This window comes from Ornithodoros turicata, unplaced genomic scaffold, assembly GCF_037126465.1.
Source record: "Ornithodoros turicata isolate Travis unplaced genomic scaffold, ASM3712646v1 ctg00001342.1, whole genome shotgun sequence".
Taxonomy (NCBI): Eukaryota; Metazoa; Arthropoda; class Arachnida; order Ixodida; family Argasidae; genus Ornithodoros; species Ornithodoros turicata.
Window position 1 is genome coordinate 13,551 of NW_026999560.1, and position 27,288 is coordinate 40,838.

The 27,288-nt window shown below is 46.1% G+C and overlaps 1 protein-coding gene across 3 annotated transcripts in view; it reads left to right on the top strand.

Moving 5' to 3' along the window:
* Positions 1-12,396: 12,396 nt before the first annotated feature.
* Positions 12,397-27,288, top strand: part of LOC135376843 (uncharacterized) — a 36,350-nt gene continuing 21,458 nt past the window's right edge. The window contains exons 1-10 of one of the 3 annotated variants that reach the window (XM_064609294.1): positions 12,397-12,501; positions 13,662-13,799; positions 13,930-14,025; positions 14,810-14,911; positions 17,519-17,656; positions 19,095-19,196; positions 20,436-20,573; positions 22,801-22,902; positions 23,234-23,371; positions 24,043-24,147. In XM_064609294.1, the coding sequence (XP_064465364.1) occupies positions 14,815-14,911; positions 17,519-17,656; positions 19,095-19,196; positions 20,436-20,573; positions 22,801-22,902; positions 23,234-23,371; positions 24,043-24,147 (820 nt within the window). In that variant the 5' untranslated portion in view covers positions 12,397-12,501; positions 13,662-13,799; positions 13,930-14,025; positions 14,810-14,814. Of the gene's footprint in view, positions 12,502-13,661; positions 13,800-13,929; positions 14,026-14,809; positions 14,912-17,518; positions 17,657-19,094; positions 19,197-20,435; positions 20,574-22,800; positions 22,903-23,233; positions 23,372-24,014; positions 24,148-27,288 lie in introns of those variants that run through there. The other 2 variants (XM_064609295.1, XM_064609296.1) reach the window with 2 other exon arrangements.

Sequence of the window (27,288 nt, forward strand, 5' to 3'; positions counted from 1 at the left end):
TGCTGTTGTATGTCCTTCATGAACACATGATGATGCGCAGGGAGAAAAGGCTATGCAGAAGCTCTCTATATCCTATCCCATTTTATTTCTGCTTTTTTTCCTGGTGGAATGTTTCAAAACTTGCACGCATGAACAAACTGAGGTTCAAAAATAGTTGGATTGGAGCTGGATTTGGTGGTGATGCATTGAAGTGTCACGAAACCCAGTGCCGGGGAGACAAACAGACATGAAAAAGACATCCTCTCACAGGCTCTGAACTACAGAGAACGGTTCATTTCCATGAGCAACATGCTCTTACATTGCTCCCTTCCCTCTTTTTCTTCCTCTCATGATGACTGGGTATCTTCTTTATCGTTGACTACTGAAGCGCGGAAGGAACATGGACACGAGAGGTAAGGGAAACACAAGCGCTTGTGCTTGTCTTACATCTCTTGTTCATACTCCTTTGGCACTTCGTTAATCAAACCAGGGATAGTCATCAAACTAGCCCAGCTATCTACCATTGTGCTTCTCTTGAGGCTTCCATTGTTTTATGCCGTACGTCTCGTCTGTTTGTGAAGTGAACAAAGAAATCGACGTAAAGAAATTTAAAAAAAAGATTTCCAACCACTTACATATGCCAACTTGATACCACAATCCCGAGAATTTCCTTTTGTCTCACCACCAAACTAAATAAATGTACACACTAAAAGTAAATTTGAACACATTCTGTTGTAGTGCCTCTCACAGCGTATAAGTGCGATCTTTGCCAGCAGAATTCAAGAGAGAGCACAAAGCTGTGGGTTCACAAGCGTACACACATGGGGGAAAGGCCATACAAGTGCGATCTCTGTCCTAAGCAATTCAGCCAGAACACGAGCCTGATGCGTCACAGGCGAGAAGCCGTATAAGTGCGATCTTTGTCCCGCAGAATTCGGAGAGAGCACAAAGCTGTGGGTTCACAAGCGTACACACATGGGGGAAAGGTCATACAAGTGCGATCTCTGTCCTAAGCAATTCAGCCAGAACACAACCTTGGTGCGTCACAGGCGAGAAGCCGTATAAGTGCGATCTTTGTCCCGCAGAATTCGGAGAGAGCACAAAGCTGTGGGTTCACAAGCGTACACACATGGGGGAAAGGTCATACAAGTGCGATCTCTGTCCTAAGCAATTCAGCCAGAACACGAGCCTGGTGCGTCACAGGCGAGAAGCCGTATAAGTGCGATCTTTGTCCCGCAGAATTCGGAGAGAGCACAAAGCTGTGGGTTCACAAGCGTACACACATGGGGGAAAGGTCATACAAGTGCGATCTCTGTCCTAAGCAATTCAGCCAGAACACGAGCCTGGTGCGTCACAGGCGAGAAGCCGTATAAGTGCGATCTTTGTCCCGCAGAATTCGGAGAGAGCACAAAGCTGTGGGTTCACAAGCGTACACACATGGGGGAAAGGTCATACAAGTGCGATCTCTGTCCTAAGCAATTCAGCCAGAACACGAGCCTGGTGCGTCACAGGCGAGAAGCCGTATAAGTGCGATCTTTGTCCCGCAGAATTCGGAGAGAGCACAAAGCTGTGGGTTCACAAGCGTACACACATGGGGGAAAGGTCATACAAGTGCGATCTCTGTCCTAAGCAATTCAGCCAGAACACGAGCCTGGTGCGTCACAGGCGAGAAGCCGTATAAGTGCGATCTTTGTCCCGCAGAATTCGGAGAGAGCACAAAGCTGTGGGTTCACAAGCGTACACACATGGGGGAAAGGTCATACAAGTGCGATCTCTGTCCTAAGCAATTCAGCCAGAACACGAGCCTGGTGCGTCACAGGCGAGAAGCCGTATAAGTGCGATCTTTGTCCCGCAGAATTCGGAGAGAGCACAAAGCTGTGGGTTCACAAGCGTACACACATGGGGGAAAGGTCATACAAGTGCGATCTCTGTCCTAAGCAATTCAGCCAGAACACGAGCCTGGTGCGTCACAGGCGAGAAGCCGTATAAGTGCGATCTTTGTCCCGCAGAATTCGGAGAGAGCACAAAGCTGTGGGTTCACAAGCGTACACACATGGGGGAAAGGTCATACAAGTGCGATCTCTGTCCTAAGCAATTCAGCCAGAACACGAGCCTGGTGCGTCACAGGCGAGAAGCCGTATAAGTGCGATCTTTGTCCCACAGAATTCGGAGAGAGCACAAAGCTGTGGGTTCACAAGCGTACACACATGGGGGAAAGGTCATACAAGTGCGATCTCTGTCCTAAGCAATTCAGCCAGAACACGAGCCTGGTGCGTCACAGGCGAGAAGCCGTATAAGTGCGATCTTTGTCCCGCAGAATTCGGAGAGAGCACAAAGCTGTGGGTTCACAAGCGTACACACATGGGGGAAAGGTCATACAAGTGCGATCTCTGTCCTAAGCAATTCAGCCAGAACACGAGCCTGGTGCGTCACAGGCGAGAAGCCGTATAAGTGCGATCTTTGTCCCGCAGAATTCGGAGAGAGCACAAAGCTGTGGGTTCACAAGCGTACACACATGGGGGAAAGGTCATACAAGTGCGATCTCTGTCCTAAGCAATTCAGCCAGAACACGAGCCTGGTGCGTCACAGGCGAGAAGCCGTATAAGTGCGATCTTTGTCCCGCAGAATTCGGAGAGAGCACAAAGCTGTGGGTTCACAAGCGTACACACATGGGGGAAAGGTCATACAAGTGCGATCTCTGTCCTAAGCAATTCAGCCAGAACACGAGCCTGGTGCGTCACAGGCGAGAAGCCGTATAAGTGCGATCTTTGTCCCGCAGAATTCGGAGAGAGCACAAAGCTGTGGGTTCACAAGCGTACACACATGGGGGAAAGGTCATACAAGTGCGATCTCTGTCCTAAGCAATTCAGCCAGAACACGAGCCTGGTGCGTCACAGGCGAGAAGCCGTATAAGTGCGATCTTTGTCCCGCAGAATTCGGAGAGAGCACAAAGCTGTGGGTTCACAAGCGTACACACATGGGGGAAAGGTCATACAAGTGCGATCTCTGTCCTAAGCAATTCAGCCAGAACACGAGCCTGATGCGTCACAGGCGAGAAGCCGTATAAGTGCGATCTTTGTCCCGCAGAATTCGGAGAGAGCACAAAGCTGTGGGTTCACAAGCGTACACACATGGGGGAAAGGTCATACAAGTGCGATCTCTGTCCTAAGCAATTCAGCCAGAACACAAGCTTGGTGCGTCACAGGCGAGAAGCCGTATAAGTGCGATCTTTGTCCCGCAGAATTCGGAGAGAGCACAAAGCTGTGGGTTCACAAGCGTACACACATGGGGGAAAGGTCATACAAGTGCGATCTCTGTCCTAAGCAATTCAGCCAGAACACGAGCCTGGTGCGTCACAGGCGAGAAGCCGTATAAGTGCGATCTTTGTCCCGCAGAATTCGGAGAGAGCACAAAGCTGTGGGTTCACAAGCGTACACACATGGGGGAAAGGTCATACAAGTGCGATCTCTGTCCTAAGCAATTCAGCCAGAACACGAGCCTGGTGCGTCACAGGCGAGAAGCCGTATAAGTGCGATCTTTGTCCCGCAGAATTCGGAGAGAGCACAAAGCTGTGGGTTCACAAGCGTACACACATGGGGGAAAGGTCATACAAGTGCGATCTCTGTCCTAAGCAATTCAGCCAGAACACGAGCCTGGTGCGTCACAGGCGAGAAGCCGTATAAGTGCGATCTTTGTCCCGCAGAATTCGGAGAGAGCACAAAGCTGTGTGTTCACAAGCGTACACACATGGGGGAAAGGTCATACAAGTGCGATCTCTGTCCTAAGCAATTCAGCCAGAACACGAGCCTGGTGCGTCACAGGCGAGAAGCCGTATAAGTGCGATCTTTGTCCCGCAGAATTCGGAGAGAGCACAAAGCTGTGGGTTCACAAGCGTACACACATGGGGGAAAGGTCATACAAGTGCGATCTCTGTCCTAAGCAATTCAGCCAGAACACGAGCCTGGTGCGTCACAGGCGAGAAGCCGTATAAGTGCGATCTTTGTCCCGCAGAATTCGGAGAGAGCACAAAGCTGTGGGTTCACAAGCGTACACACATGGGGGAAAGGTCATACAAGTGCGATCTCTGTCCTGAGCAATTCAGCCAGAACACGAGCCTGGTGCGTCACAGGCGAGAAGCCGTATAAGTGCGATCTTTGTCCCGCAGAATTCGGAGAGAGCACAAAGCTGTGGGTTCACAAGCGTACACACATGGGGGAAAGGTCATACAAGTGCGATCTCTGTCCTGAGCAATTCAGCCAGAACACGAGCCTGGTGCGTCACAGGCGAGAAGCCGTGTAAGTGCGATCTTTGTCCCGCAGAATTCGGAGAGAGCACAAAGCTGTGGGTTCACAAGCGTACACACATGGGGGAAAGGTCATACAAGTGCGATCTCTGTCCTAAGCAATTCAGCCAGAACACGAGCCTGGTGCGTCACAGGCGAGAAGCCGTATAAGTGCGATCTCTGTCCCGCAGAATTCGGAGAGAGCACAAAGCTGTGGGTTCACAAGCGTACACACATGGGGGAAAGGTCATACAAGTGCGATCTCTGTCCTAAGCAATTCAGCCAGAACGCGAGCTTGGTGCGTCACAGGCGAGAAGCCGTACAAGTGCGATCTTTGTCCCGCAGAATTCGGAGAGAGCACAAAGCTGTGGGTTCGCAAACGTACACACATGGGGGAAAGGCCATACAAGTGCGATCTCTGTCCTAAGCAATTCAGCCAGAACACAAGCTTGGTGCGTCACAGGCGAGAAGCCGTACAAGTGCGATCTTTGTCCCGCAGAATTCGCAGAGAGCAGAAAGCTGTGGGTTCGCAAACGTACACACATGGGGGAAAGGCCATACAAGTGCGATCTCTGTCCTAAGCAATTCAGCCAGAACACAAGCTTGGTGCGTCACAGGCGAGAAGCCGTGTAAGTGCGATCTTTCTCCCACAGAATTCGGAGAGAGCACAAAGCTGTGGGTTCACAAGCGTACACACATGGGGGAAAGGCCATAAAAGTGCGATCTCTCCTAAGCAATTCAGCCAGAACATGAGCCTGGCGCGTCACAGGCGAGAAGCCGTATAAGTGTGATCTCCAGCGTCAACATATAAAGTCGTGGAGAAGCTGGCACTACCAAGTGAAAGAGGACGACCCGGGCCATCAGACGAGTGCTTGGTCGTATTTATCGCGTCATACCCAAGGCCCGTTTGCCGAACGTCTGGGATGAGGCGCCCGGGTTTATGTCGTAGCCGTGCTCAAATTCCTGGTTTCTTAAGTGCTCCAGTAGGCGGGCAACGCGGCTGCCTGAAATGAGACGAGGATCATCCCCCATCACCGCCTCGGGCTCGCCGTTCTCAGCTGGCAGTTTGTCGTTAACCTCTCCAGCGTCAACATATAAAGTCGTGGAGAAGCTAGCAAGTCGAACAAAACGACCGATCCGATGTCGCTCATGCGCATTACTTGCGATACGAGAGTGCTGCTTCTGCGGCGCTGTCGGCCTGCTCGTTCCCCACGACACCACAATGGGCTGGAACCCACTGGAGAACTCACCTGTGGCCTGCTGCGTAGACATTGTGGTAAGTCATTAACACATCTGTGACCAAGGGTGCGGATGGGCCTCGTATGCCGGAATTTTCAATAGCCTGAAATGCAGACTTGGAGTCCGTGAAGACTGCCCATTTTCGCGGGGTAAAATCAGCTATGTGTTGTAGAAAGAAAAGGATGGCATAGAGTTCCGCAGCTGTTGAGAAGGTTGGATGTGAAAGGTGTCGCCCTTGTACTACGCCTTCGGATGGTATGACGAATGCTGAGGCGTACTTGTTGGTTCGGGATGCGGCATCTGTATACAGGGTGTTCAAAATTAAGCGTTCACGAGCGCTACGCAAACACAGCAGCGATGACGGGAAACCGGATAATAACTTTACGCTACTTGTGTAAGAAACAGGTGCTGCTAATTATGTAGCACCTGTTTCTTACTCAAGGAACGGAAAAAATAGCACCAGTTTTCTTTTGTTCGCCTATTTATAAAGTGCTAGTGAAAGCTTAATTTTGAACACCCTGTATGCTGCCGTGAACGAAGAAAACTTCTCGTCTACCGGAGCATGAAAATGGGCTCGAAGGACTTGAGGGGGAACCTGATCTCTTCTTTTCAGAAGGCCCCGCCGCAACCATTTCATCCTGCCATTTGCCAGACAAGGCATCCCTCTCTCCTTACCGTCCTTACACTCCTTCGGAGCCTCACACACGGAGAAATGGATCCCCGAAGTGGCGTCCAGCGTCGTCGCCTTCCTAGATACCTGCGGCCGCTTTTGAGTCGCCCGGCCTGAGTAGCCTGACCACCTAACCCTCACCACCATCCCCGTCCCCGTCTCTACAACGCCCCCCCCCCCCCGGAACTATACTGCCCTCTCATGCTCCTGGCCAATCGCCCTGTGTGGCTAAGGGCCATATCCTTTGTGGCTGAAGAAGAAGAAGTTCCACAGGCGCGGTTCCATCATCGCCGGTCGGGGCTCATGTAGAGGAAGACCATCGTCCTCTACAGAATAATGGTCCGACTGGGAGCTCACAAACTTTTATACACAGCGGCGAACATTGTAGAAAGCGCGCGTCGGTGGAGAGGAGGAAATACAGAACCCAGGCAGCTCAATCTACTGAAAGTTGAATACAATAGGGGTTGGCCTTGAACCACCTAGGGGTGGAAGACCTTGAACAGACTCTTGAAACTAAGGAACATTGATAAGACACGTACCGTCCACCCCTATTGCACCCGACTTTTAGTACAATGTGCTGCTTGGGAGGCCCCTCCGAGCTCGTCGGCCCGTCCTTGATTGATGCGAGCGGAGGAGCAGATGCTTCCAGAAGGATCGCTTGCAATGTAGCGCGACGTGTCACAGGCCCCAGCCCGTCGTTCGACGCCTCGTTGCCTGTTGTTGTTGCGTGTGGTCGCCCCAAAGAAGATACGTGACAATATTACTTTGGTTGCCGTATATTTGGTTCGTATGAAAGCGTCTCCGAGCGTCTCCTATGAAAGCGTCGTCCCGCTAGGGAGTATGACACCCTGACGGGTCCGGCGGACGGGTATAGACAAGAGTGTAGTCGAAGTCACTTTAAGTGTTCGTTGCATCGATTCAAATCAGCTTGCTGCTACAGAGTGCCTGTCTCGGCCGTAACGTTCACTGTCTCTATTACGCATTATCGCTATGTAGTATGTAGTATAATGCACCGACTCGCCGAAATAACTATACGGGCTTCAACATCGCCGATGAATTAGTTAAATTTCTGTTCCATTAACTTCAATTCTAACAGTTCCACTTCTGAGTAGGTTCGCAACCTCTGACTCTTAATTGCGTGACAGCGAAAATAGGTGAGGATAGTGAAATAGCGAATTAGAAAATAGTGAAATTTTGAGGCAAATATATCGGAATGCAGAGGTAATCACATACTGAGGACATAAGATAGACTAAGATAAGACTTGATGCCGTCTACATGAGTCCTGACCGGCGATGATGGAATGTCCCAGCGGGCAGATGGACGTGGCGGTTAAGGACGATGTTCGATCCTTACGTTCGACGTTCGGGTCACCAATGTTGGGAGCTCTAAATAACGACAACCTGTTCGGTTAGTGGCGAGAGCCCAACTGATGGTTTAATGATTGTGCTCGTGAGATGGTGCCTCGCACCAGTAGCGATGTGGATGACCAGACCAGCGATGTGGATGAAGGTGCTGCACTGCTACAAGACCATTGTAAAGATTCGACGAGGAGACCATTTTCGAGTGGAATTCCAGGAGATCGCTCCGTGCGTTCTTATTGCCTAATCAGTTGTTTTCGTGCCGGCGGCACACAAGAGGAGACCTTACCTAGCCAAGAGGCCGTCAAATATAGCGTTCGCAACAGGTTCTGAGAATAGATAAGCACCCGCATTGCATTGAACACTTTGGAAGCCGCCGTTTCTTTGTATTATTCCCTGACAGCTCCAAAGACAACTGTTGCCCTGTACGGCGAACAGGCCGCAACAACCGGAAAGGAGGATTGTTCCTGATTGGCGGACGAAATTCTCGTGTGATCAGCTTAAACCAGAGGTCACTAAACCAAAGGCTAAGTTGGACTGGTGAATACGGGCAATTAAGTTCAATAAGAACAATATGGCATTGTTTTCTCCTGAAATTCAACAATCATTCAATTTGTTTTTCATTAAACAAAGGTATCATATGCCGATTCGAAACAATTTGCTGTATATTGTTTTTTCCTGGTTTCTTAAACCTTTTTTTAAAGAAATGATTCGAAAGATTCGAGTTTCGTATGATTCAGAGAACTTTCCCTGGTTTTGGATTCGAATTGGGAACCACCTTGATTCATCCCATCTCTAATATGAATGCGTAGTCCTAAATAGTTTATAGTTACCTATTTATCCTTTTTCACCATTAGTTTGCTTTTTGAGTATGAGGTTTGGCCCAATATTGTCATTCACTCTAATTTACTTGTTGTTGTTATTGTCGTCGTTGTTTCACGTCGTTGTGCGAACTTTGAATGACCCGGCCGAGGACGCCAGCAACTTGGTGGCAGGGTACAAGTTGCTTAGACACGCCGTCTTCCGCGAGGGACGTTAAATACGGGGTGCCGTGTGATGAGCTTTCATCGCACGTTAAAGAACCCTCAGGTGGGCAAAAGCAATCCACAGACCGACCGCTGTGGCGTCGCTCATGATCTCAGTTGTCTCGCGACGTAAACACCCAATTATTATTATTATTATGAACTTTGAATGTTGGTGTCTTTTATAAAACATTCATCGACTAGACCACTCTCATGTGGAATTGCTCTTCATGGCTTCGTGCGTTCTTACCGCCTTATCAGTTGTTTTCGTGCCGGCGGGACCCAAGAGGAGACCTTATCTAGCGAAGAGGCCATCAAACACGCCGTTTCCAACAAGTTCTGAGAATAGATAAGCACCATAATTGCATCAAAGACTTTGGAAGCCGCCGTGTTATTTTTTCTATTATTTCCTGACAACTCTTTAAGACAACAGCTGCCATTACGGGGAACAGACAGCGACAACTAGAGAGGAGGATTGCACAGTTTTACTGGTTTTAACAAGAGAGAGGACAGTAGGACTGGCTAGAATGTCTGTTTAGTTTATTAATATATCTGCATCGTCGAAGACTTTAGAGAAGCGAGGAATGAATTTACGAAACAAAAGGAAACACATCTTGCACGCGCATGACATGCGTGCATACAGATATAAATGGATGCATGTAAACAAACTCTGGTTGTACGACAACATAATCAGAAAACAAAGCGCTATTCGATTCACAGGCAACATTACTTGACAAACTCTTCCATCGTGATGTAGTGCAGTTGAAGGAAGACATCTGTTCTGAAGTCATATTCTCCAAGTTGTCTCGAATGATGGACTACAGAAGACATATTGTAGGGAGAAGCAAATACCCGGAAGGTTTTAAAGCAGTTCCATTGTAATACCCACTCTACAAACATATTTATGTCGAATACCATCACTTCATCATCATTTCAGGAACATTTCTTCGTAAATAATACAGAGACGAGGCAAATATGGCGTCACCATTTCGAACGTTCTCCATTGGAGCATTCTACAAACGAATAACTTTCGTGTGGGTAGCGTTAACTTTACAATTTATAATTTCCTTCGCATTACCGTCTATTTCGGACTCGTGCCTTATGCGAAATTCGTCTCGATATTTTATCGGCCAAATCGAGCACATCGACTCACTCCAATCTTCCTTATAACGCCAGAGGAGCTGCAAAGCTGTTTGCCTTCTATAGTCCAGAAAGGGTAAAACGGAGTTGCGTAAGGTCTGGGAAGACAACAGGGATTGTACCAAAGAGATTACATAATGTCTTCAATCCAGAAATTTAAAGAAAAAGGCTTAAAATGGAATCTCGCCCTTACTATGGGGGAAAGTGGCAACAATATCCTCTCCTCTATTAAATTTCACCCGCATTATACCACCTTCATTTACTAAGATACTGGCTCCAAAGCAACTATATGTGATGACGTCATCTCTGCTCTCTCAAATACAGCATAGACTATGAATGTGAGTTCACCACTTTCTACACTACTATACTTAAAAGAAATCCAGAGTGGGGTGAGGTCCCCGATGCGTATATTTTTCACTATTATTTATGCTGCGTTGTAGCGTTTCACTGTGTAGTTGCGATTTTTTTTAATGTTCTCACAGGGTTCGTAAATTATTTTTTATCAACTGTATAGCGTATTTTTAGAAGCGGGATTTTCTTGCGTTTATCTTCCCTGATCCTGCAAGTCCTCTGTGACTCATTGTATATTAATCTGTATTGTCACAGTAAATAACGTACGCTGCGTCCGGAAGGTGATTACTTAAAACCCCCAGGGATCACCGCGGAGCGTGCCCTTGCTTCTCCTCGGATTAATATAAAGCGTCACTCTCACCGATGGTCGCTCAGAATTCCCACCTGTTTGTGCAGTCTGTCTTTTCTCTTCCTTTTTCGTTGGGCGTGTTACGGTTAATTCGAATGCTCCTTATTAATGTTACTATCCCTAAATATCTGCGTAGTTTGCCCAGCATTGCCCTCTTATCGTCTCACGCGATGTGTAGCATCCGCAGTGGGGAACAATCTCACTTGCCATCCCTTCTCGTGTCTGGTGGTGTCTTTCTGAACAATTGCTGTCGGCTTTTGCTCATAGTTTGTTATATAAAGTGTAAGTTTAATGATGTCCTCGCTTGGAAAGGTCGCCTTGGGTGGTCCGCAGGCAGAAAAACAACTGATAAGACGATGAGAACCCACGAAGGCATCGCGTGAAGTACCCTCTCGAACCTTATCTGTTTCTTAGTCACCGTGCAGTGATTGTGAGTAAGTGTTGCTCACATAGGGTATAAGAGTTTGTAATATATAATATTTTTCCCTTCTAGCTTGATTAATGCATATTATGATACACGTTTTTATATTTGTGCAGTTTTGTTATGTATAAGATATTACAATTGTAACGGTCATTCATGAATATAAGCGCAATGCCCACGTGAAGGTTGTGTCTACGAGCGGTTGTTTTTAAAGCGGTTGTTATGAGCGGTGGAATTCAAGCTCAAGAATATTACAGACATGTGAGGGGGCATTTAAAACATTACGAGCAGTTTATGAGATCTTTTACAGTTGATGAACATGACCTTATAAACGTCTTTTGTTGCCAGAATATTTAGCGCAATTGTTATAATCTTTTTTATATGTGTTTATTTGAATTCCGTGCGAGCGCCGCGAAGCAACAGTGGCTATGAGCGGTGTACAGACGTGAACAAATGGAGAGAGGACAGCAGGAAGGAGTTGGGGACAGGTGGGTTAATGTGCATCCTGGGCCAACTTCAGGGGGTAGTGTGGGGGACATTCGTCTGTTAAGTCTTCGTAAAACACAGGGAAAACATCAGAGCCGGTGACAAGATTCGAACCCGTGTCACGTCCCAGTCTCGGCGTAGCAAAGTGATCATCCTAACCTCTATGCCAAGGGAGCTGGTTTTGGTATAATTCCACTCTTAAAGTAGACATCGGCAGGGAGAAGCAAATACCCGGAAGGTTTTAACGCAGTTCTATTATAATGCCCACTCTACAAACAAATTTATGTCGAATACCATCACTTCATCATCATTTCAGGAACATTTCCGTCGTAAATCATACCGAGACCAGGCAAATCTGGCGTCACCATTTCGAACCTTCTTCATTCGAGCATTCTACAAACGAATAACCTTCGTGTGGGTAGCGCTAACATTAAAATTTATAATTTATAATCTCCTTCGCATTACCATCTATTTCTGACTTGTGCCTTATGCGAACATCGTCTCGAAATTTTATCGGCCACATCGAGCAGATTGACTCACTCGAATCTTCCCTATAACACCAGAGGAGCTGCAAATCTGTTTGCCTTCTATAGTCCAGAAAGGGTAGAACAGAGGTGCATAGAGTCTGGGAAGACATCAGGGATTGTACCAAAGAGATTACATAATGCCTTCAATCCAGGAATTTAAAGAAAAAGGCTTAAAAGGGAATCTCGCCCTCACTGTGGGGGAAAGTGGCAACAATATCCTCTCCTCTATAAAATTTCACCTGCATTATACCACCTTCATTTACTAAGATACTTCCCCCAAAGCAACCATACGCGATGACGTCATCTCTGCTCTCTCAATCATAGCACAGACTATGAATGTGAGTTCACCACATTCTGTACTACATTTACTTAAAAGATATCGTATACCGAAGCATGCTATGCTATTATACTATACTAGTTTACTACTTAAGCCACCATTCAACATGTACATGCTGCTTGTACGTAGTGATGTAACTCTATCCCTTCTTACTCTAAACCCACATTCCCACACCAGGAGATGACACTTACTCGCACGACAAACAAAGGCGCGGTGAAAGATAACACCTTATCTGCTTTCCACATAAGCAGGTTTCCCATAAGCGTCCCTCCAGACCCCGCCAGGTTACCGATGGATCAACAACTCTTCAAGTAAACATCACTGGAAGTCCAGAGTAAGGTGAGATCCCCAATGCGCATATCTTTCACTATTATTTATGCTGCGTTGTAGCGTTTGACTGTGTAGTCCTGATTTTTTTACTGTTCTCACTGTGTTTGTAAATTGTTCTTTATCAACTGTATAGCGTAATTTTAGAAGCGGAATTTTCTTGCGTTTATCTTCGTTGATCCTGTAACTCCTCTGCTGCTCATACTGTATTAATCTGTAACGTCACAATAAGTAACTTTCGCTGCATCCGGGAGGTGGTTACTCAAAACCCCCAGGGATCACCGAAGCGTGCCCTTGCTTCTCCTTGGATTAATATAAATCGCCACTCTTACCAATGGTCGCTCAGAATTCCCACCTATTTGTGCCGTCTGCCTTTTTTTTCTTTTTTCGGCGGGTGTGTTACGGTTAATTCGAATGTCTGTCATTAATGCTAATATCCCTAAATATCTGCGTAGTTCGCCCATCATTTACCTCTTATCGTCTCACGCGTCTGTAGCATCCGTAGTGGGGAACAATTTATCTCACTTGTCATCCCTTCTCGTGCCTGGTGGTGTCTTTCTGAACAACCGCTGTCGGCTTTTTTCTCATACTTCGTTAAATAAAGTGTAAGTTTAATGATGTCCTCGCTATCAAAGGTCACCTTGGGCGGTCTGCAGGTGCAGAAACAGCTGATAAGACGATGAGAACCCACGAAGGCATCACGTGAATACCCACTCGAACCTTATCTCTCCCTTAGCGACCGTGAAGTGAGTGTTGCTCACATAGGGCACATAGACGTTGTAATATATAATATTTTTCCCTTCTAGCTTAATTTTTATATTTGTGCAGTCTCGAAACCTATAGCTCCCATTGATGGTCCTCTATTCGGCAGAAAAGTTTTCGTTATGTTAAATCTGTAGGGCCCTGCTGTAGGTGAAATTAACCCTCAAGGACATTAGTGACATGCCATTTAAAAGTGAGACTACGGACAGTTTATGAATACGTTGTGGATGCGATCTTCAATACAATGCAGCATGAATTTATGAAAGCCAATTGTTGTTAGAAAGCATGCAGCAAGCCCTGTATGGAATCTGAGACAAGACACTTTCCACCACACTTGTGACGTCATGTCCCGTCCGTAACCATGCGAGATCATCATGAGGATGTCTCGTAAGTCACATAGCACATTGCAGGTGGGCCATGGGTCCGGCGTGGGAACATCGACGACGATCGTAACTGAAGTGTTCGGCGGAGCCAGGGCACGATGAGCGCAGGGTACAAAGACTGACACGTGATCTACCTGGTGCTTGAAAGAAGTACTGAAGAAAAAGGTTTGTAAGACTCAAATACTATTATACGCTCCATTGTGTGCTATTGCATTCAGCCAGATAACATAGTTGACGGGGACTATAGCCCGCATTCCCTTGACGTTTTTTTTTTTTTTTTTTTTTTTTACCGTAGCAGGTATTCGATCAAACACCCGTCAACACGTATACCGTCACAGCGAGGGCTCCCAGGGAGGTCACCTTCTTGCACACGGTTGTAACGCGGAATAAGGTAAGTCCCTTCAGAGCCTCCCACTTACCAAAAACGACCGATTGGCAAACAAACGCGTTTGCTGGAATCTGTTCCGTATAATTTCAGGCTAGATAAACATTTTGAACGTAGAACAGATTCCTTAAAAAGACCTTCTGGACTCCACATGTGAAGTAAATAGGCCTCATCAGATGATCGTCATTTGTGTAGTAGTTTTCTTTATTTTTTTACGAATTCAAGCGGAAAATATTTTACTCGTCGGATATGCTACTCGCAAATTGTTTATTTCGAGTTTCTTCGGTTATGTGACTGGTTGTTCGTCATAATATTCTGAGTGTGAACAGATGTTGGAATATGTTTATTCGCGTCATCTTCTGCAAGCAACTTTTTCGATCCCTGCCATCTGGGAAGTGAGAGCTTCGGCCACGCTGATTGGTTTTCGCAAACACGTGACCTTACCGGAAGTAGGTGGAACCACGTCGTCGAAGGTGTCTTCAGTGATGTCATGGCTGGCTTAGTTGCCGTTTTCTCAGTGTGAATTCTCCGCGCGCAATTACTTTTAATTTCATTTTGTTATTATTTTTTACAACTTGATGGAAAGAGAGATAAATAAAATATATAGTGTAACATACTCGTGTGTAAATAACACAGTATAGACAGTATAAAGACATGTTTACTTCTATAGATTAACTGCAGACGGCTTCATCATTTGCAACGCTCATTTTACCTCAGATATAGGTGACCTTTTCAATCGCTATGTTTCCCGTGTGTGAACCACACTCTGAAAAACCCTCCTACTTTACAGAGACCATGACGACCGTTACGACAAATAAATCAAAGCTGGAGCTCCACAAACTCCTTGAACGAGCAGACCTCCTGTCCTACTACTACGAATTCATCGAGATAGGTGAGCCAAAACGGAACTTCATATCACCGGGCATGTCAATCAAGGACGTGACACTTTCGTCGTCAACCACGCAGCGCCAACGGGTCGGGAGTGACCGCTGCCGAGGTCATGGGTTCGAAACCCTGTACCATGAAAGCAGGAGTCGGTCACGTCCTCCTCTGAGACTGTAGCCAAATACGCTGTCCCGTGCGATGGGGTTTAGCGAAGGTTAAGTAACTCTCCATATAGGACAAATTATAAGGTACTCCTTGACGAGAGTTCCCTTTTGAGGGAAACCCCGAAGTTATTGGAATGCATATCTCCTTTCTACGACCACGAAGAGGCAAAGGGTCCAGTACAAAATTACGTGTGCCAAGGTTGTCTACACTAAGCATTTTGACGTACGGTCTGCGTACGCAAACCGTCTTGATTTGAACGGATCTGTGTTCCGTGCATGCGCGGCATCATTTTTCACTGCCAATTCACTGAACTGCAGCTCAAAACGTTTCTCGCGAATGTTCCACTGACGCTAAATGTTCTACGCTGATGCACCCTTCTTAGAGCCGAGGCAAGAAAATGTACTTTATAATATAGATTGGAGCTGCGTAACGAAATCAATATTCTGAATGACGATCACAAGTACGAAATTAACGCAGCGTGTAACGTAACTTGAGGCGAACTTGTTTTTGCGTCTTGGTGCCCCTTTAAGGCAAGTCGCGAAAGTGACGCGATGTCTTCACCAATCGCTGCCAGCAGGGTACGGTCGCTGTAACAGCATGTGTGCTCGCGCAGGCGTAGACAGGCAATGAAAGCAGTGGACCACTACCGACCAAATAAGCAACACAGTTAAGACGTTCATTTGAGAGAGGAAGATTTCCATTTGTGGAAGGAACCAAAAAGGTTGTCCTATTTACAGAACACCTCGATTGTCGCAACGGTTGCTTCCCTCTAGTTTTGAAAGCCGTACGGCTCAAAAAAAACAAAAAAAAAAACGGGAGAACAACTTTCACATCGTTCTTTGAAACTGTCTATACATGAAACGCGTTCTATATTTCTAGTCTCCTTGCCTGAGCCTGACCCCATTGATGCCAGATAAAGTATTCGTAGCAGATTTTGAGCCCTGTTTCTATGTCTGTTCTTGTGGGTATTCCGTTCCCATCGAGGTGAAATGACAACGGGTGTGATGCCGATACTCCTAAATGATGTTTTTTCGTTGTTGTTTTTTCGATGACTGCCACGTTTCAATTGTTGATCTATGTACAGGCCCCCGACAAAAGTTTACGGAACACGCAACAGGTGTATTCTCCTCCTCTGCGCGACATACTACCATGGGAGCGGAAACGAGACCGTTTACTCGTTCAGAGGTGTGAGTGAGTGACCTGGTAGCGACACACTGTGGGAGTTTCGTTATCGCTTGAATATTCTCGAACCAGGTGTAGATCTGGGGGAGGGGGGCTGCCCTCAATTCCAGACTTGAACATTGGGTTCAATGGGCCCATACCAGCATGCACGTGGCACTTGTCCATAGGGAACCCCCTCCCTGTGGAAAATCCTGGGGATCCGCCCCTGCTCCAAACATTGTTTTGTTTTTGAATTGGTGTCGCTGCTGTCGAACTCCTCTCCCCCTCTGAACGAGTGAACAATCCCACTTCCGCTTGCCGCTAGGGTGTAGCAACGAGGGGGAATATACCGCTCGCATGTTCCGTAAACTTTCGCGGGGCCTCTAACTTCTACTCCCGCCAGTAAGAAAGCCGTAAGTGGCACTGAAGGCCAAGCATCGCCGACGCTGGCCAAGGAACCGTCGAGAAATCACGGTGTGCTGGTGGGCTCAGCGGTTTTCTGACAGGCTGACGTCACCACCGCGGAACTCGGTGTCTTTCCGTCGAGAAAACGTTGTACGCGGGTCTCATTTTGTAGCGCGGTCACCGCCATGTATCGTGGTCGACGTAACTCTTCGGGATATTCCTACACTCTAAGAAAAAAGGAGTAAAACGGGGAGTAATTGCAGCTTCTCCCCTGGACTGCAATTACTCCCCATTTTAGTCCATATAATCCGACATTTAGTCCCGACATTTACTCCCCGGGACTGCAAATTGTCACTGAACTTCGCGAATGTTCTCCTGAACGCAAGAGTCCATGTAGATATGTGCCCTTGTTCAATTGGATGGCATATGAGGCTGTATAACTCAGCCAACGTAACAATTTTCCAGGCACACGGAGTAAGAAACAGTAAGAGCATTTTCCTTCGCAAATTGTGCCCTATGTATGGCGCAAGATTCTATATAACTCGATATGTCACGGTTTGGCGGCTTGCTTCAAAGCATTTTTATGCATGCACACGAATTATGTACCTGGGACTCTTACAACAGGGCGTGAAATACAGTCTCCACTCTGTGACATTCATTTACTCCCAAAAGGGACTACTTTTTGTGGCAATGCATTTAGTCCCCAAAAGGAGTAAAAGTACTCCTTTTTTTCTTAGAGTGTAGGGTTCGCTCACCTTTCAACGTCTGTTGCACCACCTGTAGCCGCACATAATCCCCATCAGTGTGTTTTAGTGTTACTTCTATAATGCACGGAGTCACGTGTCTTGGAACCTTAACCTAACTCTTTTGGAATTGTCTCTAGGCGGGGACAATGTTCAGCAGCTTTTTGACTCGACGGCGGAGGATTTCCAGGAAGTAATTGACCTTGTTGATATGGCCAGAAAGCCATTTCACGTCAAGAGACTGAAGAGAGCACTGGGCCAGTGGACAGGACAGTCAGGTAAATGAAGAACCAAACGGGGAGAAAGGACTCCATCTTCGTGTATCCCATATAAGCTTTCGGTACTGGTGCATAACGGCACCTTGAATGCCGGGAAGGCTTTCTTCGTTGATTCAGAAATCCAATATTACGAGCCAAGCAGCTGACGACCTATTTTCTGCAATCTCCGTCGATCTAAGATCTAATTGCATGGAAGAACATTACAAATTGAAGCAGATGATCACATAGGTCATTCGGGGGTACCGGACTTCAGCATGCACGATTGCATAGAAATGTAGAATTGAGAGATAGAGGTGCCGACCAGGGTGTCGGAGCGAATGGAAAACCGGAACCGAAAACCGGAAAAACCGCTATTTTGGTGCGAACCGGAACGAAATCGAAACCGTATACTTGTTTTTTTTTTTGTTTTTTTTTTGCTCAGGAGGGAAACCGAAAAAAATATTTAACGGTTTTCGGTCCAAGCAAAAACTTCGCCGGTTTGGACTACGAGTAGGCGAATGAAACTGTCGTCGTGTGTTCTGAAGTCATGTCATGGATACTTTACGAGGGTTACGGTTACGGTGCAATGTACGCCGGTAGACTATGACCCTTAGGCTCTCTTTGTAACGTTTTATCGTTCCCGCACATAGACTTAGATGTACATGTGACCGGTTGTGACTCTCTATCAATGTGCGACCCAAGGGGGCTGCGAAACGGCTTCTCTATCGGTAATCTCTCGTAACATGTCCCTTGTTTGAGAGCAGCGAAGTTGAATACATGTACGTATCCGCGAGGCAAGTGCGTGCGAAGTGGCGCCTCTTTTGTGGGCAGGACACGAAGAAAAGGAAATGGAGCCGTCGAGCGCGGTGAGTGAAGGTGTTCCTCGATTTGCGTCGTACTCGTACGGTAGTGCTTGCTGGCGAGGAAGCAGCAACAGGCATTCGTATGGGACGCGATCGCACCAATCCACCAAGAAAGTACTTTACGTATGACATCACAACAAACATGTCCGTCTGTATCATGCGCTTCAAGAAAGGAGAATGTCTATTTGAACAGACATTCGCCTACAGGAGCCAGGAGCTACCAATTTCACAGGAGCTGCCAATTTCCTTTTTTTTTTTTTTCTGGGAATGAATATGTCCACCAGCGGAACCGGTTAAAACCGGTATGAACCGTTATTTTTTTTGCTCCGGAGCAGAACGGGTACCGGACCGTTTATGATAGAACCGGAACAAAAACCGGAACGAGAAACGTTTCGGTTCGACACCCTGGTGCCGACAACCTACCCATGACTGACTCGGTTCTCAGACGCGCTGTCGCCACATTAATCACTCTGTATAGTCTTATCTCTGAGCATCGTTAAATGAAGATAGTGACAGGAGTTCCATGTTATCTTACAATGAATTATGATTTTGTGTGGATGTCGATCGATGGCTTAACAGTCGACATTGCTTTACAGTCGCGGTAGCGTCCAGTGCGGCCGACGAATCAGAAGGCGAAGTTCACGAATTACTTCGAGAAGCGGATCTTCTCTCCTACCACGACAAGTTCATCGAACTAGGTGAGTTAAAAACATGAAGTGTGTCTGTGTGTATCAAATACTTGCGGGATCCAGGCATTCATTTGCAAAGGCTTGTGTATCGGTGGGGCCGATGGTGGAGGTGAAAGGCGAAATATTTTTATTTTATTTTTATTTATTTAAAGTACCCCAAAAGGCTCATCAGAGCGCTACATGGGGGAGTAGGACGATACAAGCATGTCAGCAACACAAAGACAATGAAAAAACGTACAAAACACTGAACCAGTCACATCGCCTGGCTGGCACGAAAAGTAAATCATATAATAGAAAAACATAATACATAGTACGTTATAAAAAAAGAGTACAGAGATCAAACAGAAAGTTGGCCACGGAAATTATCGTAGTGAACGAGCTGAGGTAGGTCAGGGGGAAGGTCGTTCCAGTTAATTGCGGTTCGACGAAACAATGATTTCGCAAAGGTGTCTGTTCGACATTCAAAAAGACTTCCTTTGCATTGATGGTCGAAACGTGGGAATATAACTGTAGAGCGGGAGAGAATATGAGATAGACGAGAGTGTTAAGGTATAGAGAGAGTTAAGCCATCATCTAACACTGTCCCGAATGCTAGTTCTTCCTGCGCTGAAGAAGCGCTAAATTTCAGCTCGTAGGTTCGTATGAGCACCCAAAAAAAATTTCACGCTTCGCTAATTGGCAGCGGGCGCGGCATGGTGTGTGAACGCCCCCAGCCAAAATGGGGCCTCACGGTGTTTTTAATATATTTTTACCATAGCCTTGTGGATGCAACTAGGCATCAAAACGGCAAGCTTTCTAAACAGTTACAATTATTATTAGAAATAAATCTCGTTCGACAGATTGATAATTTCGGCATGCTGAGCTAAGACTGAAGATGTTAGAATGATGGGTTGGTTGTGCGGAAACTCTAAAATCGCCAGTGGAGGGGAACACGAAAATAAATGTTTCGTCCCGCCGTTTCGTACTCTCTTGTGTGGTTTTTCTTGCCATTCTAAGAAGTAATTTAAGAATACTGAATCTAGAATGGCTCTAAATCCCCTGGAGAGAAAGAATGAAAAAAGACTGAAAATAGCGTCTTTGGGATTGCAGAGGTTAACAAGCCCTATAGTATAGGTAATCACGAAACTATTTAATGCGAGACAAAGACAAAAATTCGTACTCGGGTAGGGCCTTCTGCGTTAGGGATGTGTCTAATGTGTCCGAGAACACGTTACGGATGTTTAACCTCAGTATTGGATTTGTTCTCAGGCGCAGACAATGTGCAGCAGCTTTGTGACTCAACCGACGAAGAGTTCCGGACACTCGCCGAGCGCGTAGGCATGGCCAGAAAGCCCCTTCACGTGAAAAGATTGAAGAACGCACTCAAACAGTGGTCAGGCCATGCAGGTAATTGGAGAAATCTCGGGTTCTGGTAAAACCAGGGAAGGATAACGGACGTATTTTTGTGACCGTTTCCATTTTCGTTACTGCTATATTTTCGTTTCCGTTATGCGTTTCTGATACCGGCCTTTCAATTTCGTTTCCGTTACTGTTTCTGGTAATGGAACAGCTGTTACAGAGCAGCGGGAGGACAGCCCGTCCGGCTCTATTAGCACCATGTTTTGCCCAAGTGCTGCTTCGGTGTCACGCGTACACACTACACAAGTAATTTTGCATCGTTGGGATGCGCACATCTTGCGAGTCTTAAAATAAATAGTGTTGGAACATGTCTTTGGTCACTCGGAGTCCAGCAACTCCAGATGGGCGTAACCTTCATCCAATGTCGCATTTATAAGCGGATGCTCTTAGTAGTAAATAATACTGCCATAGCCACGGTGAAATGAAAAAAAAAGTACAAAATAAGTAACTAAAAATCGTAGGTTCTCATCCTCGTGCTATGGTGGAGTATCGTCATGTGTTGATGCCACGGGGCTACCAGGACTGGGACGAGGTAAACAAGGGATGCACCCTCGAGATGCTCTTTCCATGCTCTCGTGTACTATGTAGAGCATTACAGGGAAGGGGTCATCAAAATACAAAAACAAAAACGAAAAGTCACTCAAATGCCATCGCACAACAGGAATAGCCATTACCCGAATTCAGTACCGGACGATAATTTATTTCCGTTTCTGTTTCGGGTAATGGAGGAGCGTGGTATGCGTTTCCGTTTTCGTTACCATCTCCAATTTCGGTGAATTACCGTTTCTGTTTCCGTTACCATTACCGCTACCTTTCCCTGGGTAAAACCACTCACTTTTCGTGTACATGCTCCTGGCACTCCATGGTAGTATTCATACACGACGGTCCGTATTGGCCAAGGGGAAATCGGTTGTATACGTCGGTGTTTTTTTATTCCCAGGTCATAGGTTGAGTATATAAATAGTAGCAAGGTGTTACGTGGCACTGTAAATCAGTCGTATTTTGCTTTACGTTTCCTTTACTTCAATCTCCGCCCGTTATGCTTCGAATTATTCCAGTCGTTCTCACGAACATTCCGCGATCCACAAAAGATGTTACGGCCCCTTCGGAGCACGTACAGGTTGAGGTTATTAAAGGCATGTGCCTTAACAGGGATTCTGAACTTTCGAGGGGAAATTTGGGAATTGAAATGGGGGAAGGACGCCACACGGCACTCACTTGCGGTCGATACTTGTGTAGTGTATCATTTGTGTATGTATGTATTTGTGCATGTATCATCATTTGCAGGACATCTCCCTCGTCAGGGACGTACCAAGTGTATGTCATGGCAGTTTCTAGATGCGCGTGTCTTATCGCTGCTAGCGGTAGGGTCGCTCGCGAGATGCAATACAGCCTCAAGAAACTCGAAAGAAGCAATAAGATACCTCTGAACTTATGCGCGTATTGCTTTGGGGTTAATATGAGTAGGGGTCCCAGGGGATAGCGCCTGGATGAACGGCAAAGGGTGTTGAGAGCCGATCACGTAGAGAGGTACCAAGGGTGTTGCAGTCCTGTGTCTCAAACCTATACGCACGACTCCATTGTCAGGTGGGCTCCAGTTACATCAGTCATTGTGTCATTTTATGACCGACTGTTTCTCTGGAGCTTGCAAAAGAAATACAGTGAAGGTAATAAAGTAAGTGAAACGGTGGCCCCAGATGTTTCCTCCTCCATTTCTCATGTCAGAGGAGCAAAATCCTCAGTCCCTCCTATGGTTTTATTATCTTGTCAGTGAACAGCACGATGGCCGTAGGTTGCTATAGGTCTGGTTCCCTTAAGGACGTGGACGTTAGCCGGAGAGATATGCACGATGGCTCATAAACCCTCTTGACTGACATGTCTCCAGCATTTTTCTGAGCCAGCTGAGTTTCGAGATTCGCACAAACGATGTAATACGCGTCTCTTACCCTTTGTTGCGAAACTCGGCATACAGGTCCTCATCGTATCGGAGAACCTTCTCTTAAATACTTTCTCTTAAATATGCTAAACAGGGGGCCAAGTGTTACATCCCCTTCTACTTATGTCCTTCCCCTTTCTGGTCCAGTATAGCTTACGTAGTCGTTATCGACAGTTCCTTTACGCTAGCAAGTCGATTTCATCTTATCTTAATGAAAATTTAAAACCTCACTGCCCGGACGCATGTGTCTGTATCGCCTACAGTGAACTTCCTTTGCAGCCGTAATGACGTCCATTCCTTCAAACGAGTCGGAGCGTGAAGTTCACGAACTGCTTCAGCGAGCGGATCTCCTCACCTACTACGACAAGTTCATCGAGAAAGGTGAGCCAGAATGCGACTTCGTGTCACCAAATATAGCGACCTCACTGGTACTTCGGTTGTTTTTTTTAAAGGGTTTTGTTTTAAGGTCACTATTTTTCGGCATGCTCGCTGAACAATTTTTCTGAAGTCAGCCTCGGTGGATCAGTGGTATACTGCGGCCAAGTGCCTCGGATTTCAAATGGCGCGAATAATAATAAAAATAAATAAATGAATAAAAAGGACAATTTCTCTCACTCGTAGAGCAGCGCCTTGCGTGGTCTACAGCGCATTTAGTAAATCGTCTTCATGAGACTTGGAACGTGTTTAACTTAAGTGTTGAACTTGACCCTAGGCGTAGACAATGTCCAGCAGCTTTTTGACTCGACGGCAGAAGAGTTCCAGGAGTTCATGGATCTTGTTGGCATGTCCGGATTTCCTTTTCAACTGATGAGGTTCCAGAACGAACTGGAACAGTGGACAGGACACCCAGGTGAGCTACACACCACTGCACTGAGGCATAGCACTCGTACCTCGTATACTCCACCTTGGCATTCCTGCGCGGAACATAATGGCTTTGGCGAACATAATGACGCGGAACATAATGAATTTACACGCTCCCCAACTATTTTTTAAATCTCCGCAATGCACCTAGTGTCCTACTGACTAACGACATAGACTGAAAGAACGAACGGGCGTATGGACCGCACGATGGACACGCCTATACCCTAATACGCCGTTCAGTTTTTTTCTCAATTTACACGCTGTGTAGAACGTCGTGTCCACAGTGCAAACTAATAACGTCTATCGAGGTCTCGCAACCCGTTTAGATACGTAGATCAACAATCCACTGCTGTGTTTGTACTTATGTACCACATAATAGCCACCGTATTTCATTTAAATGGGCCCTAAAGATGGTCGTGTTTTGCGTCTCATAAGGTACTGGACGCAGGCGTATTCCGTATTGAATGGTTATTATGTTAATACACGCACAATGCAGCGTAGGAAGTGTCTTTGTTATTGCCGTTTGCATGCGCTGGTGCTATACGTTTTCCTGTGAGATGCCGTTCCAATGCATACACAATGTATGTAACACATATAACGCAGATACAAGTTCAATGATCATTTTTTTTCAGCGTGCCAACCAATCGATTATTTTTTCAGTCACAATGACGTCCGTTCCGGCAACAAAACCGAGACTATCGGAGATTCACCACCTCCTTGAACCAGCGGGTCTCCTCTCCTACTGCGAGAAATTCGAGGAAATAGGTGAGTACAAACCATTAGCACAGCTTTCACAGCACACAACACACAGGGCGGTTGTTGGTCTGTGCAGGCTATGGTAAGTGCGTACTGAAAACCCTGTCTTTCCGTTTGAGCCAAACGCACTCTGTCGCCTCATGCCATGGAACAACCGCATGAGTCAGTCAGAAGGGAAATACGTGAATCGCTATGGGTAATGATGATGAGTCCTTTCACTGAGTACATATTCCCAAATATGAGTCTTGGCGTTTTTCGAGTAACGGATACTCCCAACAACATCAAAAACTTTATTTTAAGATGATGAATGCGGAGTTCCATCGCCACGTCAGACACTCTACCTCACTGCTGGTGGAGATGTGGGAAATGAAATAATGAGCCCCTCGAGTATAAGGATGGAAGTCCTATGGTGTCCAGAAAGGTGCAGAGAGCTTGGAGGGCAGAGCGTTTCCTGGGCTGCGGATGTGGCCAGTTTTCTGTGGAGAGGGGAGGCTGGGTGAGAGTCCGTGGGTCGATTTAAGGGTCTGTCATGGGGGGGGGGGGGCGGTCTTAAGGCAATTTCGTGCTTTGCGGCGCACCATCGTCCAGGAGTTAGGGTTTTTACATAGGGAACACGACCGCATGGGGTCGCCCCCCCCCCCCCCTTAAATCCGCCCCTGTCGGTGACCCTGTATGAAAATGATTGTGTAGGGTTTGTTGTGTGATCACCAGTTCGAAGTCTTAGCATAAAATAATCTGTAGGTAAGGTTTCGCCACCAGATTACCGTTTAAACGTTATTAAAGTTTGGCGGCCTCACATTCATTTACCGTGCTTTACGACAGCGTCAAGCCCAGACACTTTTTTTTAAATTCCGTGTTAGCGCCGCGAAGCAACTGTGGCTATGAGCGGCGTACAGAGGTGGACAGATGGAGAGAGGACAGCAAGAAGGAGTGGGGACATGGGGGTTAGTGTGCGTCCTGGGCCGACTTCAGGGGGAACTCTGCCGACCTTCGTCTGGAAAGTCTTCGGAAAACGCAGGGAAATCCTCAGACAGCACAGCCGGTGACAGGATTCGAACCCGTGTCACCTCCCAGTCTCGGCGTTGAAAGCGATCATGACTAACGATCATGACTGGTGACTGATGATCATATGACTAGTATACTCAAGGAGGAAAAAAAGAGTAGAACGGAGATCAATAGCGGCTCCTTATAGTTCCTTAGACTGCTATTCCCTCCCCATTTTGGTGCCCTAACCCCGAGGTTTAGTCCCTAGGACTGCAAATTGTTACTGACCTTCGTAAAATGACCTTCAGAATGCAACATTCTACGTAAATGTGTGCTGTTGGTAAGTTTGGTGGCATAAGACTCTATAGCTGAGCCAACTCTGCGATATTCCACCCAGATAGAGTATGAATAGAATTTAGTTAAACTTTAGAATGCTTAATCAACAGTACAGTTTACACAGATGGAAGACCCAGAGGGAAAAGTATCCCGGTTAAAGGGTCTTCCGTGTGACATACAAAGATTAGAGCCATGACGAAACAATACAAAAAATGCCAAGGTAAAAACAATACACGAGCATAATACACGAAATACATAAAAACATAATACATGAAAACAATGCACAAAAATATACATGTAATAGCAAGTCACGCACTAGACACAGCTGCACATCTTTGTGCCCCAAATCAGTAATATTATCGTACGTAATATATAGTTAAATTAACCTTTATACATTTTTGACAGCAAAAAATATTTCGCTAGTTTTTTAAATTCAGAAAAATTTTTGACGCTTTTTATGCTTGGTGGTACGCTGTTCCATTCATTTGCACTGCGAAACAAAAAAGTTAGTTTCCCGTAGTTAGTCTTAACGGTAGGGAAGTTAAAGACACCTTCAGCCCCTGCTCTCGTGTGGTGAACAGCTCTAAGTTCATCGTAGTTCATGGCTACAGAAAGGACGTGTCCTCTCAAAACGCCAAATGTTATGTGTAATATGTGTTGAGATATTATTTGTTTAATAGCTAGTATCTGGTGATCGTGCATGATTGTAGCAACAGAAGACAAGTATGGTAATCGAAAGATAATTCTTATAGCACGATTCTGAACAGTTTCCAGAGCACGTAAATGGGTGTTATAAGTAAGGCCCCAGACACTTGCACAATAAGAAAAATGTGAGTGCACAAAAGCGTGGTAAAGGTTTAAAACAATGGGCGCAGGAAAGTAGTGTCGAGTTCTAGTAAGGGCGCTAATACCTTAAGAGGTTTTACGTGTGATACTTCGAATATGGGACTGAAAACGTAAATGGTGGTCTAAAAGCACGCCAAGAAATTTGACCTCTTTGCTAAACTGAATAGGGGCGTCGTGAATGGACAACGTATGGCAAAAATCCAGGCTACGCTGAGGACTGTGAAATATCATGGAAACAGTCTTTGTAGCGTTTAATTTTAGGCCATTTACGTGGCACCATCCAATCAAGTTGTCAATGTCGGATTGAAGACCTGAAACCATTTGCATGACGTGTCGGCCAGTGATGAGCAGAGTAGTGTCGTCAGCAAACAAAAAAAAAAAAACATGTGAATGATGAATGCATAAGGGGAGATCATTTATATAAACGAGGAAGAGAAGTGGGCCCAATGTAGAACCTTGTGGGACACCAGCAGGTAACACGGCAGGGGATGAAGTACTATCTTTAAATTTTACAACCTGTATTCTGTCTTGCAAAAAGCTTTGTATAAGTGATAGCGCTGGACCGCAAATTCCCTAAGCTGTTAATTTGGAAAGGAGTATTGTGTGATGCACGCAATCAAATGCTTTAGAAAAGTCAACAAAAACCGAGAGGGCTATGCCTTTAAATTTTACAACCTGTATTCTGTCTTGCAAAAAGCTTTGTATAAGTGATAGAGCTGGACCGCAAATTCCCTAAGCTGTTAATTTGGAAAGGAGTATTGTGTGATGCACGCAATCAAATGCTTTAGAAAAGTCAACAAAAACCGAGAGGGCTATGCCTTTAAATTTTACAACCTGTATTCTGTCTTGCAAAAAGCTTTGTATAAGTGATAGAGCTGGACCGCAAATTCCCTAAGCTGTTAATTTGGAAAGGAGTATTGTGTGATGCACGCAATCAAATGCTTTAGAAAAGTCAACAAAAACCGAGAGGGCTAAGCCTTTAAA